General features: G+C 38.1%; 1 protein-coding gene across 2 annotated transcripts; it reads right to left on the bottom strand.

The window, feature by feature from the left end:
* Nucleotides 1–945: 945 nt before the first annotated feature.
* On the bottom strand, nt 946–18,999 carry MASTL (microtubule associated serine/threonine kinase like). Of its 2 annotated transcripts, none has more exons than XM_035317192.1 (12): nt 18,675–18,999; nt 16,922–17,059; nt 16,392–16,531; nt 14,930–15,018; nt 14,191–14,297; nt 13,729–13,864; nt 13,139–13,311; nt 10,720–11,964; nt 8,769–8,907; nt 5,659–5,772; nt 5,469–5,570; nt 946–3,612 (listed from the first exon to the last, which is right to left on the bottom strand). In XM_035317192.1, the coding sequence occupies exons 1-12, from the start codon at nt 18,897–18,899 to the stop codon at nt 3,455–3,457; spliced, it is 2,766 nt and encodes a 921-aa protein (XP_035173083.1). In that variant the 5' UTR covers nt 18,900–18,999; the 3' UTR covers nt 946–3,454. The 2 variants fall into 2 exon arrangements, with proteins under 2 accessions (XP_035173083.1, XP_035173084.1); XM_035317193.1 differs by lacking the exon at nt 18,675–18,999 and adding an exon at nt 17,805–18,464.

Here is an 18,999-nt window from a genome sequence, read left to right as displayed (position 1 = left end):
GTGAAGCATTCAGCTCAGGGAGCCGGAAGAGAGGCAGGTCTTCCAGAATTCTTTCATTTTTTTTCCATTTGCACGTAATGTGAATGCTTTTTTAAAAAATGTTAGTGCACAAGCTTTTGTTTCCTCCTTAACACTATTTCCCTACTGATTATCAGTAAAATAGGGAAACAAGGAGGGGTTCCTTCATTTAAAAACAGACCCCTGCCCCCCCCATACACACCTGAGACAGGGACAAGAGCATAAGACCTTTTTAAAGACAAAAATGCAGAAGTAGGCAAGAGCAGGACTGCAATATTTTTTATTATTTTATATACATACACACCCAGAACAATGTGCAAAAGTATTTTTTTCAGAATTTCTGTAGACAGAAAAAAATAGTTTACTAGAAGAGTAACCAAAGGTGAAACCTGAGCATGCTGGAACAGGAGCTTACCAGCTTAGGAACACGTCGGCATTTCAGTGCTTGGGCATCCAGAACTTGTGCAGTGTTTAGGCAAGCCTAACAGCAAGTTAGTGGTAGTAATTGTCCAAGAGTGCTATTTCTGTGGTAAAAACTGTAAAGATCAGGGATTATCACTTCTCCAACTGTGTAAATAGCAGGTCAACTGTCTTCTGGGATATGCTGGATGCTACAGAGTATGTTAGGCACATAAAGCATAGGCCTTCCAAGACACCAGGTGAAACATTCCAGATGTTACAAGCGATAGGCCAGAGCTTCTAGGGGCCAAAGCCTTGTAACAGCTTATAAAAATAGTAGTAATTGATTACTAATGGGAAGAAGCTTTAAAGCACTTTCAGCTACATTGGATTCTAAGTCTTTGTATTTTTCCCTGGACTATTTTAAGTCAAGTAGCAAGCGTGGGGAAAAAAAAATGGCATTAAGGGTTAGCAAGGAGGTTCTCCAAGATGATGCATGAAGAATACAGCTAAAATACAACTTTATAAAAAGAAAAAACACCACAAATATTCAACTCCATGTTTGCTATGAACAGGATAATAAGGTATCAAAGAGAGTGGGGAATTATTAATCTTCAGTGCTAATTGTACAGAGTTTAACAGGTAAAGAGAGCAGCGTACATATGCTGCATTGACAGCTATCTAACATTAAACATGCTGATTTGTCAGCTGGCTTATTTATGTATTGCATTATAAAACTGTGGTAGAAGAACCATAATTTTATTTTAGAAGGTTGGAGGTTAAGAGCAAAATGGTAAGTTAATATACAACTCTGAGCACAGTGTTTTGGTGCTCTGCATAGTTACATTTGCATTAGATTACTTAGAAGTCAGACTTTTAGGTGGTTCTGTAGCTCCTGGCAGTTGGTTAGGTAAAGTTTAGATAGAAGCTTACTTCACTTCTGCAGCTGATTAAGAATTATTTCAAGGAGTTAGAGGCTATTTATCTTTAAGGTATCATACCACTGTAACTACTCCCCATAGGTATGTGCTGTATACGCACTATACTGAAAAATGGGAACAGTCTATAACCATGTGTAAGGGTCTGAGTAACAGCTGTGGTGCTCAGTTTGCATCATTTCCAAACACATTTTTGGAGAGTATTTTTCTCAACATGAAACTGCCATTCATTCCTGTAAGACTGGTTTAAGAAAACTGAAAAAAAAAACAACACACACCACATAAATTGCATAGTAATTATTTAAATCAAGGGTATTTTTTTCCCCATTTTAAGAATGTGTGTATTCCAACTATACACAGGAAAACTTGTGTTTTCAGTAAAATGGCAAGCTAATGAACTTCTGATCATTCAAAGAATGTCATCTATAGATCCTGCTACAGTAATGTATTACGTTGAATTCCTTGCATTCCTTGCACATTTTCATGTAACATCACTTTCCATAAGATTCAACAATATGAAAGTCTTCAGAAACTTCAGTCCGTTGCAAAGAGAGTGAGAGTCACTGTACGTTGTACACAGCCTTCCAAGATTCTATCTCACTATGCAAAGCACCAGCTCTAGGCGTGATAAACACTGAGCCATTAAGAATTAGCTCCTAAGGTCTCTTGAAAAACTCCACTCCCCCCACCATCCCCATGCCTTTCCCAAGCTATCTGAAAAGAAAGCAGGAAGCCTAATGATGGAGTTCTGAGAAAACACTACTCACTGAATCTTGTCTTCCAAGAAGCAGGGCAGTGAAGGGACAACTTAATTCACCTGCATGAAGGGTCAACTCATGAAATTCAGAAGTCACTTAGCAAAAGTTTGTAAAGTGCTTGGCTTCTGGCATATGGCCACTAGCCAGCACTGCTGCCTAGCACCACTCATCTTAGTTTAAGAAGTACAAACCTGAAAAATAAATCTGCAGAAAATTAGCTGAGAAAGCAATACCTATGCAAGAAAAATATTTAAGATGATAATTTAAACTAAATTACCTACACACAAACCTTTAAGATTTAGGAAATGCAAATTGTGTTACATTTTAAAAATATATTTAAATAAGCTTCCATCTAATTAGAGCATACAATACTGAATATACATTTGCAACTCAAATTCTAGTGAAATCTAAGATCCGGTTGTGAGTTTACAAAACAGTCTGTTAATTTGCAACACATTATAGTCTTTAACATATAGCAGCTTCAGTATGAGTAATACTTCACTTGTTGGCCAACACTCAAGTGTATTTTGTTTTCTATCATCCGACATACGACTGAGCCCAAACACACAGCATTTTACATTTAAAACCAGTAATTACTAAAATGTAGGCCATTCTGTCCATCTTCCTACAGCATCAGTGGTTACAATGCAACAACTCAAACAGCATTTGTCTAACAATTGGCTCAATTCGACTTCCCCTACGCCATTTGTCCAGGGAAGGGTAATTACCAGCAGAACTGCTGTCAAGCTTTACTACACTACACGTGCCACATATATATGGCTGAGTTAACTTCAATCAACGTGGTCTTAACCCTTCTGGAGGTAAGGCAAACAGAGAAATAAGACGTTTCAATGCTGCAGGAAGGTTTCAGTTGTCCACTGTGAACAGAAACATCAGTTTTGCACTGTGGTCAGAAGACTAGTCCCAAACAGTCGGTACAGTGAACCACCAACAGGTAAGTTACATTTAGATGCAATTAGCACAAATTTACATCCTTTCCCTGTTACTGTAAAATAACTTCCCACATCCTAGTCAGAATTACTCATTGCTATTAAAAAAGCCCCCATTTTTGCCAAGGCACGTGTTACTACCCCTAAAAAAAAATACAACACTCTGGGCCTCTCAGTAAGGTGCAGTGACATATGAAGTAGCAAGGCGGCAGCTAAGTTTCATACAGTAGTTTCATTTCAGAATACAATAATAAAGAATACAATAATAAAAGCAGACTGGTAACTTATGACACTCTAAATTTGTCAAGGACACTTGGTTAAGAACATACTAGTGTTACCGAACAATCTGAAAAAGTGTGCAAATAACATGGAGAGTTCACTTATCTTGATGCTATAGGCTAAATCCAGACACAGTCAGGTGCTGAGCGTTATTCCTAGCCTCGAAGTACGAGGTATCAGTTTCATCATCGGGCTGAGGGATAAACGGCATCGTTTGATTCTGTAGATTATCCCAGTCTATGCCATGAAAAAGGGGGTGATGTTTCAGCTCTGAAATAGATGTTTTTATAAGCATTAGAAACTTCCCTCTGTTTACTGTTCCCCTCCCCCCCTTTTTTTTAATTCAATACAAGCGCAAGTTTTAATTAGATATTGGTTACCCCAAATTCAGTGTGATCAAGCCATTGTCATGCAAACTAAGTCTCTTCCTCTGGCTGGAGAACCCACTCCACACAACACACACAGCGGGGTAGAGGTACCTAACAGTGTTTTTCACAACAGAGCACCATAGAAATTTTAAGCAGCACTTCGTCAGTTTCTAGTTCTGTGTAAATCCTACACTGTGTAAAGGTGTGGGAATCAGTCGCACCCTTCACCCCTGACCACCCACCTTTTGCTGTCCCATGGAATAGCCGTCTTCTGCTTCGTACAGTCCCCAAATCATATTTTTTCTACCACCAGAATTCAAACCGCCAGTTTCCTCTTTCCCAGCCTAAAGGCAGGATAACTAACCAAGCTGCAAGACTAGAACTCCCCTGCTCTGTCCATTCTGACCAGAAGACAACTTCCTTGCAAGAAGCATGTGAAGATCCCTTTGGAATCATCTAAGAACACCACTCCCTGACAAAAGCAACCTTGCTACTTTGAGTCAATCCAAGAAAGCACCTTGTTAGCTGAGGGGGATGCAATCCTATGTTTATCACCTGTACCACAGACACCAAAAGCTACCAGAAAAAAATAGGACAGGTAAGAATCACATTTAGGAGGTGGAAGTTTGCCCAAGACAAACACTCACTACAAATTTTAAGTGCATACCACTGTCTTTTAGCTGTTAGAAAGCTGTTACAAAGTTGCTAGCTGTTACAAAGTGTCAGCACTTGCTAACCTACCTTTCCTACATTTCCTGCTCAAGTAGGATAGCACGATATTAAAGTTTATTATAGACAAAAGACAAGATAGCAGAGAGTTAGTCTTCTAACTCCTAATTGATTCAGCTACTATACTCACATTTCCAAGAACTTTAGACTGGAATAAACCGTTATGTCGTCTAAATATAAGTCTGTATGCATCACGGGCAGTTAGACTTCACCCAGGGTGAGGACAATAATTTAAAATACCCTCAAGACATTAGACGCTTTTTCGCAGTCATTGAAAGGCCGGAGAATTCCCTGTGACATTATGATCCTCAGTTACAAATGTGTTCCTACTTTAATTTGTACTGGCTTTATTTTGGCTCTTAGCCTTTAGTCTGAGTAACCATTTCCATAATAGTTTTGTCTCTAGTGATTCCTTTGGCAATTTTCCAAAATATTGTCCCCTTCCTAAAATATCTCACCCCATAGGTTTCCTTCCATGTTATCAAATTTATATGAAATATAGACCCCGTTATAATAGCAAGTTCTTAAGTCCCTATACAAGGGAAAAATATACTGTATATAAAGCACATCTTGTAGACAACTCTGCATTCCCTGTACATTCAAAGACAGCCTGGTTCTTAAGAAAAAACTATTGAATTATCTTTTGAAAGAGGCTTCTCTACCAAACTACAGAAACCTTGATTAAAAGCCTATTATCAGTTTTGTCTAAATCCCCCAAAACCTATGACTGAGCTGGGTAACAGAGTGAACTTTAGTATGTCAGATGTCAAATACTGACCATCCATAGCAGAACAGTGCTGAAAAAAAAAGTTTTAAAAAACCCACCCCAACCTCCCCCAAAACTTTCCTCCTTCAAAAGGGTAAAATCCCACAAGAAGTACAAAAAATATCCCAACTTGCTAAGTATTCTGGCATTATATATGAACCTTAAGTAGGCAATAAAATTTATTGATCTAAATTTCAATAGAAGGACACCACGTTGAAAATTTTAATTAGTTGTAAAGAACACAAACGAAGTTTAATACTAACCCTTCAGTCCAGCTCTCTTAGTACTATCAATTGTTAGAAGAATATCTATTGCATTTTGGGCATTATCAGACAATTTTTCTTCACCCTCTGGCCAGGGAATATCTACAGAGATAGAGACAAGTGAGTAACTCAAACCATACAACAAACTTTGAAAAAAACCAAACATTCTCTGATTCCTGAAACAGATTACCTCTTTTCAAGATATTTTGAAAGACTTGTGTTGGTGTTTCATCATTAAAAGGTGGAATTCCAGTCAGAAACTCAAACAGACAAACGCCAAGAGCCCACCAGTCTACAGCAGCACCTGAGTGAGAGAAATTGAGGCTATTACCATTAAAACTATTTTCATGTATTTGCAAGCATATGAAGATTAGCCATGGCAAAATTTGAAAATGTTTGTATCCTGCAAAATTTCTTGGAAATGAAAGAAGAAAAGATTGTCAACTTCTTCTTGACAATTATGCAGATGAAAAGTATTAAAGGGCTTCTTTAAAGTCACCCTGATCCTTAATTCCTTACAGTTAATACCAGGGTTTGCTGATAATAACAGGGGTGCTAATTCAATTATCAGCTCCTCTTGCATAGAATTTAGGAGCTGACTTCTCCAAGAGCTTTTATTTTTTTTTGACAAGACAAAGTTGTCTTAGATAAATCCTCTAGTGTCTAGAGGAATGCTTCATGTTGTAATCCCATAGCTGTCTCTCAGTTCTTTGAGAACACTCCAAGAATTCATACTTTTACCTTAATTTTCATTTGTCTAAATTTAGGCCAAAAATATTGAAGGCAGCTTGCAGAGACAAGGCAGCATGTGAAAAACTGGAATTATTTTCCATCACACTGAAGTTGATTAGGGCAATGTGTAATTATTAGTACTCTCTCTCTCCTTTGTTATTAAATAATTTTTTCCAAGTTCTGGATTCTGTAAAATTCATCTTAGTAAACCATTTAAAAAACAGGCAGGCAAAGCAGTCCCAGACACCACTGCATGCGCTGTAAGCTTTCTGCATCTTTAGGTCATGCCTGTACCGTTGTATAAAGAGCAGACGCCACACTTGCCACAAAAATCTGAAACAAAATTAAAGGGTAAATTTCTAAAGCTTTTGTTTTATTATTTAAAAAAGCATTCTCAGCCATGTCAAAATGACTACTTGACTAAATTTAGAAATGCTGAAAATGGTATAATTAGTAATAACGCACTTTTAGTGGCTTTTAACAGCAGTATGAGTGCCCCACCAAGCTAAGCACAAAGCAGTGAGATCACATCCGTTGTTGTTAGAGGTATTTGGATGTTCAAATAAAAATTCCCAGTTTAGTCAAAGTCTAATAAGATCACAACTCTGAACAAAGAAGTAAGATAGGTTTCAGTAGCAATTTTCTACCTCCATCCCCAAGTTTAACTAAAGATACTATATCTATTGCTATAAGCTTGCCAAGTCATTTCCATCAATACTCGAAGACAGGACTTGAAATACCAGGCTTTAAGTATCCGAGTGTTCTTCGCATACCCAAACTGATTCAGACTGACTGCATTAAGTGAAAAGGAAGCAATGAAAGTGCCTCTGGTTTATTTCCTGTTACACAAGGTCTTTAAGAATGCTGACATTACTCCTGAAGCTTAGGCTCACATGTGACTTCTGATAGCCTAATCAGCACTACTGGTGCTTCCTGACTCTTGTGGAGGCACCACACATCGTGTGAAGCGCACATTGGACATATCTTTCTACAGAGAGACACTGTTCACCAAACAGTTTTCTCAGAAATTGTGATCTACTCATACTTTGACTGTTCGGAGTTGCACTGAACTTTCCTTTTCTATGCAGTACATAGTAAACTCACCAGAGATCAGAGTCCCTGCATATGAAAAGACAATGAAGCAAGAAAATGTTACAATTATTGAAAAAAAACTAACAAAGAAAAGCATTGACAAATATCAAGTGTAACTCAGAAAGCACAGATTTTTGTTTTGTTTTTATAACTTAGTGACTCAACAAAATGTGATGTTGAAACTATATTTTCTGCTTGTAACTTAGATGTGTTACAAAACTATTTTAAGATCACAACTACATTTACAAGAAAGTAACACCACCAGAAATATTTAGTGAGGGAAAGTTGAGTTCTGAAGCCAGGAACACTGGCTTCACTGAAGCACAATGGGAGCTCTCATTTACCAGTGCAAAACCCAGATCCTTTGCAAGTTATTACTGAAGTCCTGAAGACACTCAATGATTGTATGGAAGTCAACTTCAACTGAGTTTTGCTATGTCCAAGAATTGTGTAGATATATTTCCAACTATTACCCAGTTTTAATACCTACCAAGTGACCAGGATTCCTAAAGGGAAGCAAGAACTACCACGTGGGTTGAGTAATTTTCTTCGCCTTACAGTCAAATTTGTTGAACCTGTTAAATCCTTTCCTGGAGTTTTAGTTCAGGTGTGTCAGCTGCATACCTCAGAGCTTTACAGATAATGTTGGCCTCAGTGGAGATCTGATAGTAATATCAGTATAATTTCCCTAAGACCTTTTTTCCCCTAAAACTTTATAAAATAAATACAAAAAAATCTGAAAGTATATTTACAATTAGATTTTGTTCCCATCTCAAAAATACAGGTGTACTCTGGGATATTTTGTTGTTGTTAGTGACTCAAAAATTATTTCAGACTTTTTGTTGATCTGGGTTGAACTCAAGATTAAAGCCAAAGAAATCTGTGCACTTTAATACTGTGCTATTTCATTTTCTTATAGTATTTTGCAGGAAATATTCGATGGCTACTACTGTCTACTTTTATGGAAAATCCTGCTAGAAATCCAGAATCCTGAGTTTCACAACGTCACTCAATTCAAAAATAACTGATTTTAACACAACTTTATAAACCTGTCTGAATGAACATAACACTTCAGAATCAATAATGTTGAATACAATGAAAATAATTGGAAGGTAAAATTTAATATGAAAGGATTAACCTTTTTTTAAAAAAAAAAATAAAAATAAAAAAAAAAGAATCTTTAAGGGTAGTCAGAACAAGTAAGTTGTGATTCCTAAGCACCATAAAGGTCTTGGACTGCCTAAGCAGTTCCCAAAACGTTAGATTCTCAGGTAAGACTATGCTAGATAGTCCAAACTTTCAGTCATGTGAAAAACTGAAGGCAAACAGCCATCAGTGTTAGCAGAAGCTAAGCACTATGTATTTTTAAACAATTCACTGTTGTCCTGCTTCAGAAGTTCAGGGCTCTACATTTCTAGAAGTCTTCAGGTATGTTGCCTCTATGTATTTAGAAAATCCATGCCTTGTTTGTCTTACCATGAGGCTTTGTCAAAAGCAGCTCAGGTGCCAAGTAGTCTGGGGTACCCAGGATGCGTTCACCTTCCACTGGGGCAGCTCCTCTTCTTACACTCTTTGGAGTCCTAAATGGCGTGCCAGCATCCCCCTGAAGAGGTGTCTTAAATCAGGCAAAAAGAAAATTTTGTATGTCAAACCAAACTTCAACATCCACCTTCAGGTTTAGTAAAGGCTCTAACAGTTGAGACTTAAGTTTAAAGTCAGGAACATGTTATAGAACGTACATTCCCCGAAAGCGCGTGTGAAACATGCCCCCATTTCTTTACCTCAACTATCTTAAAGCATAAGAAATTAAACATTGCCTATTCTGCAATGAACTTTTCCCTAAGTTCTTTTCCCAGTGTCAAATCCCCAAATAACATCTCAGGAGTTAAAGTCCTCTTAACTTTGATTCTGAAAATGAGTAATTTACTGAATATATTTTTATAATACATTTGGTCAAAATAACGTCCAATTTTAGCACAGTTTAGCAAATATTTCATAGATCCGTAAAATAACGCATGATTTGTTGCCTATTAGAAACACTCAAAATATATTAAACGAGCTGCTCATTCTTTAACCTGTACACCTATGGGATGCATAATGCCTGCCAATGAAATTCTGCTCAGGTTAGACGTAGTGACTGTTTAAAGCCACACAAACCTTCTGAAAGTAATTTGGGACATAATTTGAAGAAACATACACAAGCTAGCAAGTACATCAATAAACCCTTGTAGCTGTAAGGCTGACTGCACTGACAGGTACCCGCTAAGGCCTGGGGAGACTGTGAAAGTATCTTACAGAGACTCTTAGTCTCTATTCATCATTATTCCCTTAATTCTAATAAATCTAGTAAAGTTTTGGTTCCAACTTTGTTTTGAATAGAGTAGAGATCAATTCATTATACTATTCCATACAGACAGGCTACAGAATCCATTATTAAAACAGAAAAAAAGGTAATCATTTAGCAGTGATGTTGTTTTAAAAAGCATCAATGAAGTATAAAAATGTATCATTCTATTCAAGTCTGAAGCTAGAGAACTATATAACACCATCTGCTTCTCAGGAGATGAAGTGCATACTAGCCTGACTCCTTTTCAGCTGAACACAAGATAAATTTCATAGTAAATTAAATTTTAACACCAAAACAGAAGCAAGCAATTCAGACACGAGAAGAAAAGTCTGTCCCCAAAATACTATTCTGAATGTCCCTTTTTCGTACACAGAATCATTCAACACATTTAACAGAATTGCTAAAACATTTGATGGCAAAGGCTTTAAATCCTACATCAGCCTCAGTAACCAGAGAAAGGCTTTATAAAGCTACAGCAAAATAAAACAGGAAATATGGGTACATACTTTTTTTTTAACCTTCCCCAAATCTGAGATTCATAATTATTGCAAGACAATTTATTTGCTATCAATAGGATTAACAGAGTCGAAAGAAAAACTTCATAACCTGCAGACAGGTTTTACTGTTAATGAAAAAGGATGAAAAAAGAAGCAGGCACAGTAGCAATTACTAGCAGCTAAACACCACTTACAGACTGCCTTGTGGTGATGCACAGGAAGAAAAATCAAAGATATCCCTTTGCATCAGGAAACCTAAGAATAACTCACAGAAAGCGTCAGTGCTCTAAGAGGTGGATGAGACAGTAGAGCAGGCTTTCTTTAGCAGATCAGGGTAAGAGAAAGGATTTCTCAGAGAGGCAGGCAGACATGCTGAACAACTAACAAGCCATGACGTACAGTTAGTGCCAAGCTCCCACAGAAATAAGAACTTCAGCCAGAAAAGTGCAGTAAGTGAAAGCACGTCAGCAAAAGTGATCTTTGACAGACTACTTCACCTTTCCTTAATTAACAACTTAAAGAATAATCTCAGGTCACTAACGTGTGATGTCAACGCTAAGTTTCTATGTGTCTCCTTGTATACCTGACAGACTCTGTATGGCCTTCCTTTCTGCAGCGGTGTAATAGCTGTTGGATAGGAGCCGCTACAAGCAGGTGAAAGATCCATTATGTCTAAGGAAGCCATGCTACATGGCTCAGACACATTGGAGATGTTAATTGGACTATTGTAGCTTCGAAAAACAACAGCATTTTTTTTGAAGAGATTCAGTGTTTTCATCATCTTTTCTGAAGGAGAAAATACTGTGTCAGGGTAAGTTTCTTCAGTGTGTTTTTGGTGATTATCCTGTTCAAGATGTAACATCTTGCAGTCCTGGTCAGTATCTGCTTTCTCTCCATTTTCTGACGCATCTTGGGAGCTAGGTGATGTTATTAGCATGCCTTCTGCTTTCGGTTCCTCAAAGGAAAGGTCTTTAACACTTTTATCCAAATCTAAAAGCTGCTTTTCTAAATGGCTTTCTGTAACAGACATTTCAGGAAGGGAGAAGTCAGAATCTGCACTCAGGATTCCTAAAGGTTTTTCATCATCGGTGCACAAAAAACTTGAGTTCATGTACTCCTTTTTATCCTTTTCATGATTTGCATCCAGATCAGACATAAGATTTTTGGCTATAATTGGAGTGACTGATTTTTCTGCTCTTTGCTGCCCACCAATGAAACTCTCAACTTCTTCCTTGCTTTTGCAGGTCTCCTGCAGGCATCCATCATCACCAAGCATTAAGGACTGAATTTCTGTTGTCAAACCTGTCCTTTTGTTTGCTGGAAAATCGAAGATCTGACAGCCACGTTTATATTCTGCATTGCTTTTCTTAATGTAGTTAAGCTCCTGACAAGGACTAGTGTCAACTAGTTCAAAGCTTCTTTTCACACCTGGCTTTTCAAAAATTTCTTCTTCTTTGATAGGTTTGATACGATCATTCAGGCACAAAGGTGACTGTTGGTAATTGGAAGTTTCTGCAGCTTCATTAGTCATCTCTCTTCTACTTAAAACGAGTTTTTCTTCCCAAATCTTGTTTTCAGAAAGACATTTTCTTACTATGCCTTTCATATCCAGTGTGGTCACAGGAGTATCTGCTATATCAGAATGCTCAGTTCCCAGCTTCTGCCTGCTGCCAGAATCATTGTTGCTGATGGGAGAAATAGCAGACTCCAGTTCTTTTTTCTTAAAAATTTTAGTATCTTTGCTGTTCAGCAATTCTATATTAGAAAGGAGATCTGACTCGCTGTCACTTGTTTTGCCTTTTGTAGGAAGTAGTTCATCTTCAGTTTGCTGCAAATGAGCACATTAAGTTTTGAGTATCAAGAAAAATAAGATCACAGCATTACAGAAACGTGTTGTTGAAAATACCTTATTTCTACTTCAGTAAAGAACAGCAAGTTAGCAAACATTATTAGTGGTTATGAAGAATAAGCAGCGACAAAAATCAATATATACCACATCCAAAAAAAAATAAAAGAACTAGACTAGGGAACAGCTTTCATAGTTTGACTTTAAGAAAAAATTAAGCTCACTACACTATAATGGAAAATGCAGTGTTTTTAAAACCCTGCAGATAAAGATAGTGATTAAAATTGTATTATTTGTGACTATTTTATGTGAAGCCACAGAAAAAAGAACAAACAACACAACATAGTAGAAAACCCTATCATACTACCCTGACTGCCCTGTAGCAAGTTATACTCTAGAGACAAAGGGAAAAGGTACTATTACTACTATTTTGGTAATAAAACTGGAAACAAAGCCTTGAGAAATGGCTAGATAAATTATGTTTAAAACAATTTATAACACTTTGCTTTGCATGATCTAAATAGGAACTGCAGCAAGGGGCTAAATAACACACCAGCATTTTCCTTTAGGTCTCATATTTGTTTGTACAGAATTTCATTAACAGTTTAAAATAAGAAAAAGGATTTTGCATCAGCTATGACTAGTAATTACTAGTGCTAGGCTAGGTGGTACAAAACCCTTCAGTAATACGAATGGTAACAGACTGAAGCATTATTTTGTACGTTTCCCCCCCACACCCTCCCAAGATCGGTCTTCTAAAGAAATTCTTCAGCCTGCAGGCTGAGATAATAAAACTAAAGGTATACAGTCAGTTTCCAGAGAACCAGAGCTGCGAGCATTGCCTAACTTATGGGGAATAGAGCTAAATCAGTGCCATCCAGCCAAATCCTTCTTTTACCCTTTTACAGGAGGCTAAATGGCATTTACATTTCCTGTTATGTAGCACAGGACTACTGTTTGTCTGGGGATCAAAATCAGTAACACTAGACAGATCCCAAACTCCCATTCAACAAGGATTACAACCAGCACTTCTTCTCCAGCAGGAAGACTTCTCGGCATTTGAAATAACTGGGGAAGAAGTAGAAGAGAAGCGCAATACCGCATATAGAAGTACAAGCTGTTTTAATTTGTAGTGGTAAGATGAAACAGTCCTGACCTCTACACCTTTCTCCCACCTGGGGCTGCTGTAGCATTCTGATTCCACACTTGACAAGTATGTGTGTGACTGACTACTGGCACTGGAGGTACCAAACCTTTTTCTTGACTGAAGCAGAGCAGGAGTTAAACTTCTCACTGGCATCACAGGAGTTAATGGAGAAGTATCAAGACCTTGAGAGAAAAAGGTATATATTGATAAATATTTGTGTGTGTATACACACAAACCTTGATCCAAATACACAGACTGTATAAATTACATTCACAATATGACAAGATTGCTTTAATATTGCTATATTAAATTACTTTCCATTGAAGTACGCAAACAGCTGATGCAATTTGTCTAAAATCCTAAAGACAAATCTTGAATTAGATAGCTGTGCATTAAAAAAAAATATATATCAAAAGATGGCACTAGTAATTTAGCTGAAGAAGTGTCAGTACTTAAGTATTGGAGGAACAGTAGTCAACAAGATTACTAGAAACACACCTTTATCAAGTGGGTCCAAACTATTCACGTAAGATTAAAAAAACAAAAGACAGATCACCTTATAGCAGAGCATTAGTCAATACAAGATTTGGTATACTTACCTGTTTTGAATAGTTTAGCTGAAAGAGGGGTATTTTCCTTTTCTATCATAGACAGGGGAGAGAGCACTCCATGCAGACTGTCAGATGCAATACTTGAATTGGGATCGATTGGCATTTTCATTCCAACAGGAGTATACTACCAAACAGGAAGAAGCATACTTAGAAGTTAGCGGAGCTGGAACAACGCATCCAAGATAGTGAGAGTAACTTCATACATTCTTTATTAAATTTGCACTGGAGCTTAGCCATGACCATTTACCCAACTTTTATTTTTGAATCACAAATGGTACTCAGCATTTTGAAATATAGTCCAAGATAGCCACTCCAGAACTTCAAGAACTGAAAAATACACAGGTCATTCTACCAGCTGGTAGAAGCAGCATAAGAATAGCGTTACTCTTGCTATTTAAGATAAGGAAAATAGAGTAACAAAGTACTTCAAAACCAGTAAAAATTACTTACAAAACCCAGAGAGCTGATAAGAGACAACAGTTGTCCAGGAGTACGTGAGTAGTCATGTTTTGGCTTTGCCATCGATGGTGTAGTAAGGATATCTATCATGTTTATCTCTACAAATTGATTTTGAAAAAAACAAAAACAAAAAACAAAACAACAAGCAGGTCAGGTTCACATTGACTATTCAGCTCTATTTTCTACTACTTGAAAACAGCACATTCAGATGCTGAAGCCGTGATCTACAATCTTCTGCTATCTTCTGCTAGACTAGACTCACTTCTTCACCCTCCTCCTGCACCTTCCTTTTATTTGGGTAAGGTCCCAGTTCAGTTTGGAAATTAATATACACAAGAACGGAGAAACATGCACTGAAGGACAGAAATAAGCAGAGATACGCCAAGAAAAAGCCAGAATTACTCATTCACTCTTCAAGTTCTCTTAGTGAATTTCATAGAAAACTTTGAAACTCTTATCTCTTAAGAGAAATAGCTCCAGATCATTTTTCACACACCTTTGTCCCAAAGAATAAAAATTAGCCTCAGAGTGCAGTGCACAGAAGTTTCTTTACTAGCATGCACTGTCAGTACTTACCTACTAAAAATCAGGTATTAGTGTAGTGTTTGGGCTTATTAAATTGAAAGCTGTCTGCTACAAGGATGCAAAACACTCAAGAACATAGAATTGTGTTAGAAAAAAAAAAAAAAACACTAAGAAATACAACCAATAGGATAGGGATAAATCTTACCTCTGTTCAGAGTAACTCTGGAAAGCCCAAAATCTGTCAGCTTTATGTGGCCCTGATTAGAAATGAGCATATTGTCTGGCTTCAGATCCCTGAAGACACGAATATAGTTGCAGTCAGCAAAAAGACAAACGGACAACATTATGGAAGTCACCCAACCAAAACCACATGGTCCAAAACACTCAGCAATATTGCTGATTCTCAGCCAACAGAAAGTTCCAGTTGGAGGGATACACCAAAACAGACAAGAATGTCTGGCTCTAAATATTGGACAAATATCTCAGGGCTTGTAACGTCACCATGCAGGTCACATGAGTTGCACATTCCACTATATGGAAGGTTTAATAAGTGCTCTTGATGAGGACATTTACTAATGCGTAGCTCCTATGTGTGAGAACAAGCATGATAAGCGAATCCCTAAAAGACGTCATGTGTTCTCTGCAGCTCTACCGAGTGCAGCAAAGAACACTGTCGCTACCAGGAGAGCATTAGAGCAGTCAGTGTCTTTTGTCCTACAGTTATGTGCTTGCAGTATCCAGAGGGTTCCTGAACTAGCAGGCATGGAAGTGCCCCAGGGGGAGAGAGGGGCCTCAGCAGGCAGCACAGCTGTGTTAATAAAGCACTGCACTGGGGAAGGGACAGAAGGAGAAAGCAGTGTATATTTGTCTGCTAACATACACAGATAGGTTTTATTTTAGGTATTTTCTGACATTGCTGCAGTGTACACGTGCAAGAAGAGCTTCTGGAAACTCCAGAAAGTGAGGTAGTTGTTACTACAGAATGGGCTATTGATATGTGTTTGAGGGGAAGCTGCAGACAAACTCCACTGGCATTAAGCTCTCAATTGCAAAACAAACAAACAAAAGCCAACTATGTTTTATTTGGTTCTAGCTGTTTTGCAGTGGTTTTCCTGAAAAGGATCATAAACAATAAATAGTTTCTTCTCCAGTAAATAGGAATAGCAGTCCGGATGCATAAGGAGCCTGTTTTGCATAGCAATACTTGCCTAGCACTAAAGATGGATCAAAACAAGACTTTAGTCAGAAATCCATCACTGGCAATACATGCCAACAATCCCATACTGCCTGAACAGCAGACTGCAGTTGCTGCCTGCCATACACATTCCACGAAAAACAGAACTGCAGACTGCATGCCACAACTTCTAGCATAAGAAATACATGATATTACATAACAAATACAAATAAATAAAACATACAGGCATCCTGAATGTGTTCATCCTTAGTAGCAAGGTAAAGGCCATACAGTAAGTGAGTAATTATGGCAATTACATTTATTCAATGAAACTCATGGTTCATTTTTACTTCGAATTAACAACAAATAGTGAACGACAATAACCACCATTGTTAAATTAAAAGAAAAACATAGTTTACTTACTTTTTATTTTCAAATGATTGAAAAACCCAAACTACCAATTCCTTTTTTTGTAACAAAAAGCAGGTTTTACCTGTGGATTATCCCATGTCTGTGAAGATAGTCAAGAGCCAACGCTGCTTCAGAGATGTACTTCACAGCCATTTCTTCATCAAAATATCCATAAATATGGAGAAGAGATTTGACATCTCCACCAATGAGGTACTCCATCACCTGCCATTCAAGTATTTGAAATATAACATTAAAATTTATTTCGAAATTGCAAGTAAAATAAAAAATAGCTTTTACCTCCAGGAAAGTACTGTTTCAAAGAGCAGAAGCTCATAGAAGCTTCCCTATGGTAGCTTACTTCATGTTCCCACACAAAGCTTTTTACTTGGAAAAGACAATATACATCAGTATTTTATACTACTTGCCTAGCTTACTTTCTATAATAAACTTTCCAATTATTTTCCAGAATATTTCTAAGTATTTAAAATAACTTGCAAAGCACTTCTGTGACACTAAAGGCCTGAACCCCCAAACCTGTTTTTAGACATTAATATAGTTCCGCACTCTATTTTCAACACTATCATAGAACACCACAACCATTTATTTACTCACCAAATAGACATTATTAGCTGACTGAAGTGAGTAGTATAAGTGCACAACAAAAGGACTTTTACTAAGAGCTAATGCATCCCTCTCTGCCTGGACCTGGTGAACCATGTTTTTATTGATCATGTCTGCTTTTTTCATCACCTGGAGAGGGAAAAAAAAAATCAAGTAGATGAATACATTATTTTCCTATACCAACCTGCAGTTCCAATTCATTTATCTTTATACCTCAAGCTTGTGTGTGTATGTTTATATGTATAAAGCTGTAGTTTCGTGTAACAGAATTCTAAGACTGAGGTTTAGAGAACATTTTTCATTGGTCCTTTTAATTCAGTCTGAATTGAAATTATGAATGGAAGTCTGCATACTCCAGAAAATTAGTGAATAGTTTGTATCTGAAGTTAAGCTGCCCTGAGTTATCCATCTTGTCTGCAATATATACTACTTAGAACCAGGAAAGAGTATCCAATACTTTGAAATAGCATTGCTGACCAAGTCTTCCCATCTCTTCTTAGGATGCAATAACTGACCCAGGGCTTGAAACCAGAGTAAAACAGTCAGTCATTCCATCTTGGTATCAAGCACAAGACAGCAGCTGCTATAGCCTCCCATTCCCAGCTTCACAGAGAAAGCAAGTGAACTTGTACTTAAAGTTTGCAATCAAGTCATCCAACAAACATTTGTTTTCTTGGGAAGAAAACTCAAAAAGGCATGCAATTTATGATGAAGAAATAACAACCTTAACAGTGAATTAGGTTCTAGCTCCTGTACTGAATTATTCCATTATATATTGATGCCCACTCAATATTAGTCTTAAATAGAAAGGGCACAATAGCACAGTTGATAGGTATTTAAGCATACATTGCATACTCATTGGAAGTTCACCTACCTCCAACATCTTTGGACTGGATATATATGGTAACATTAAAGCCAATTTAGTTTCTCCTCTACATGCAGAGTAAACTATAGGTTGAGTCTGCAGCCATCACCACTATTATTGAATTTGATAACGCAGCAGCAACATAAGTGCAATTTGATACCTTCTGCACAAGTGTTAACCTTAACTTTATGGGTATTTAAATTAGATTTTGTAGCTGTGAGCAGTCCATAAGCTTCAATGCAATACGGATAAAGGACTTACACAGAAGTTTTTCAGTCATAATACTCATAATAAAATTTTGTAAGATGCTAAAGCAATGTAATGGAACCACTGTTCATGCAACACAAATCACAAAAAACTGAATCCACAACTACCACCATTATCAAAGTTGATACAAAAAATACCAAGACATACACAGAATGCATCAAACTACACTTATAAAACGTTGACCTTAGCTTTATATCTGGCAGCCGTTAAATGTTGTAGCTGCAATCAATGCATAAACTTCATTGCACCAGCAATAAAGGATTTCACACAGAAACTTTTTCGTCATAATGCTCATAATAAAATGACGTAAGTAGACGTGCATAGCTTTGAAGTATAAAACGCCTAGTTTTACGTTTGCTTTGTGTGCTACGAGCCTGGTTGTAAACATTTGACTGCAAAACGAAGTTTTCACAAGCCATTAGGAAGTTTTAACGATGGAAAAGCCTGTTTTTTTTCACCCTGCGCGCGTCGAAAACGCAACGGCTAGCCTCTTCAGGCGTGCCCTCAGCGGGGCCGCCTTGCCAGCTCCGGCAGACCGACACTCCTGGCCCGTGTACGGGCAGGGGCCGAGCAGCTCCAGGGCTGAGGAGGGCCCGGGGGCCGTCCCCTCACCTTGACGGCGTACAGCCGGCCCGCCTTACGGCCCAGGTACACCTTCCCGAAGGCGCCGCGGCTGATGGGCTTCACGATGGTGAACTCCTCGATGGAGGGCGGCCGGGGAACCTCCACGCGCCTCGGGCCGGCGGCGGGGCCGTTACTGTCGTTGTTGTCGTTGTCGTTGTCGTTGTCCTTGTCGCCGCCCGGTCGCGCCTCAGCCGCCGGTTCCCCCATGCCCATGGCGCCCCGCGCCCATTCGAAATGGCGGCCCGCCCCGTGACGTCACCGTGGGGAGGTGGCTGTAATGGCGGCCGTAAGAGCGGCCGTAATGGCGGCCGGG

The sequence above is a fragment of the Oxyura jamaicensis genome, chromosome 2, assembly GCF_011077185.1.
Source record: "Oxyura jamaicensis isolate SHBP4307 breed ruddy duck chromosome 2, BPBGC_Ojam_1.0, whole genome shotgun sequence".
Taxonomy (NCBI): domain Eukaryota; kingdom Metazoa; phylum Chordata; class Aves; order Anseriformes; family Anatidae; genus Oxyura; species Oxyura jamaicensis.
This window is presented reverse-complemented; position numbering and strand designations above follow the sequence as displayed.

Coding starts and splice junctions, on each gene's coding strand:
- MASTL (XM_035317192.1), bottom strand. CDS start 18,899: ATGGGCATGGGGGAACCGGCGGCTGAGGCGCGACCGGGCGGCGACAAG. Junction 17,060..18,674: donor GCCGGCTGTACGCCGTCAAG/GTGAGGGGACGG, acceptor TTCCCTCTCCAG/GTGATGAAAAAAGCAGACAT. Junction 5,773..8,768: donor GCTTTTGACAAAGCCTCATG/GTAAGACAAACA, acceptor TCTCTCACTCAG/GTGCTGCTGTAGACTGGTGG.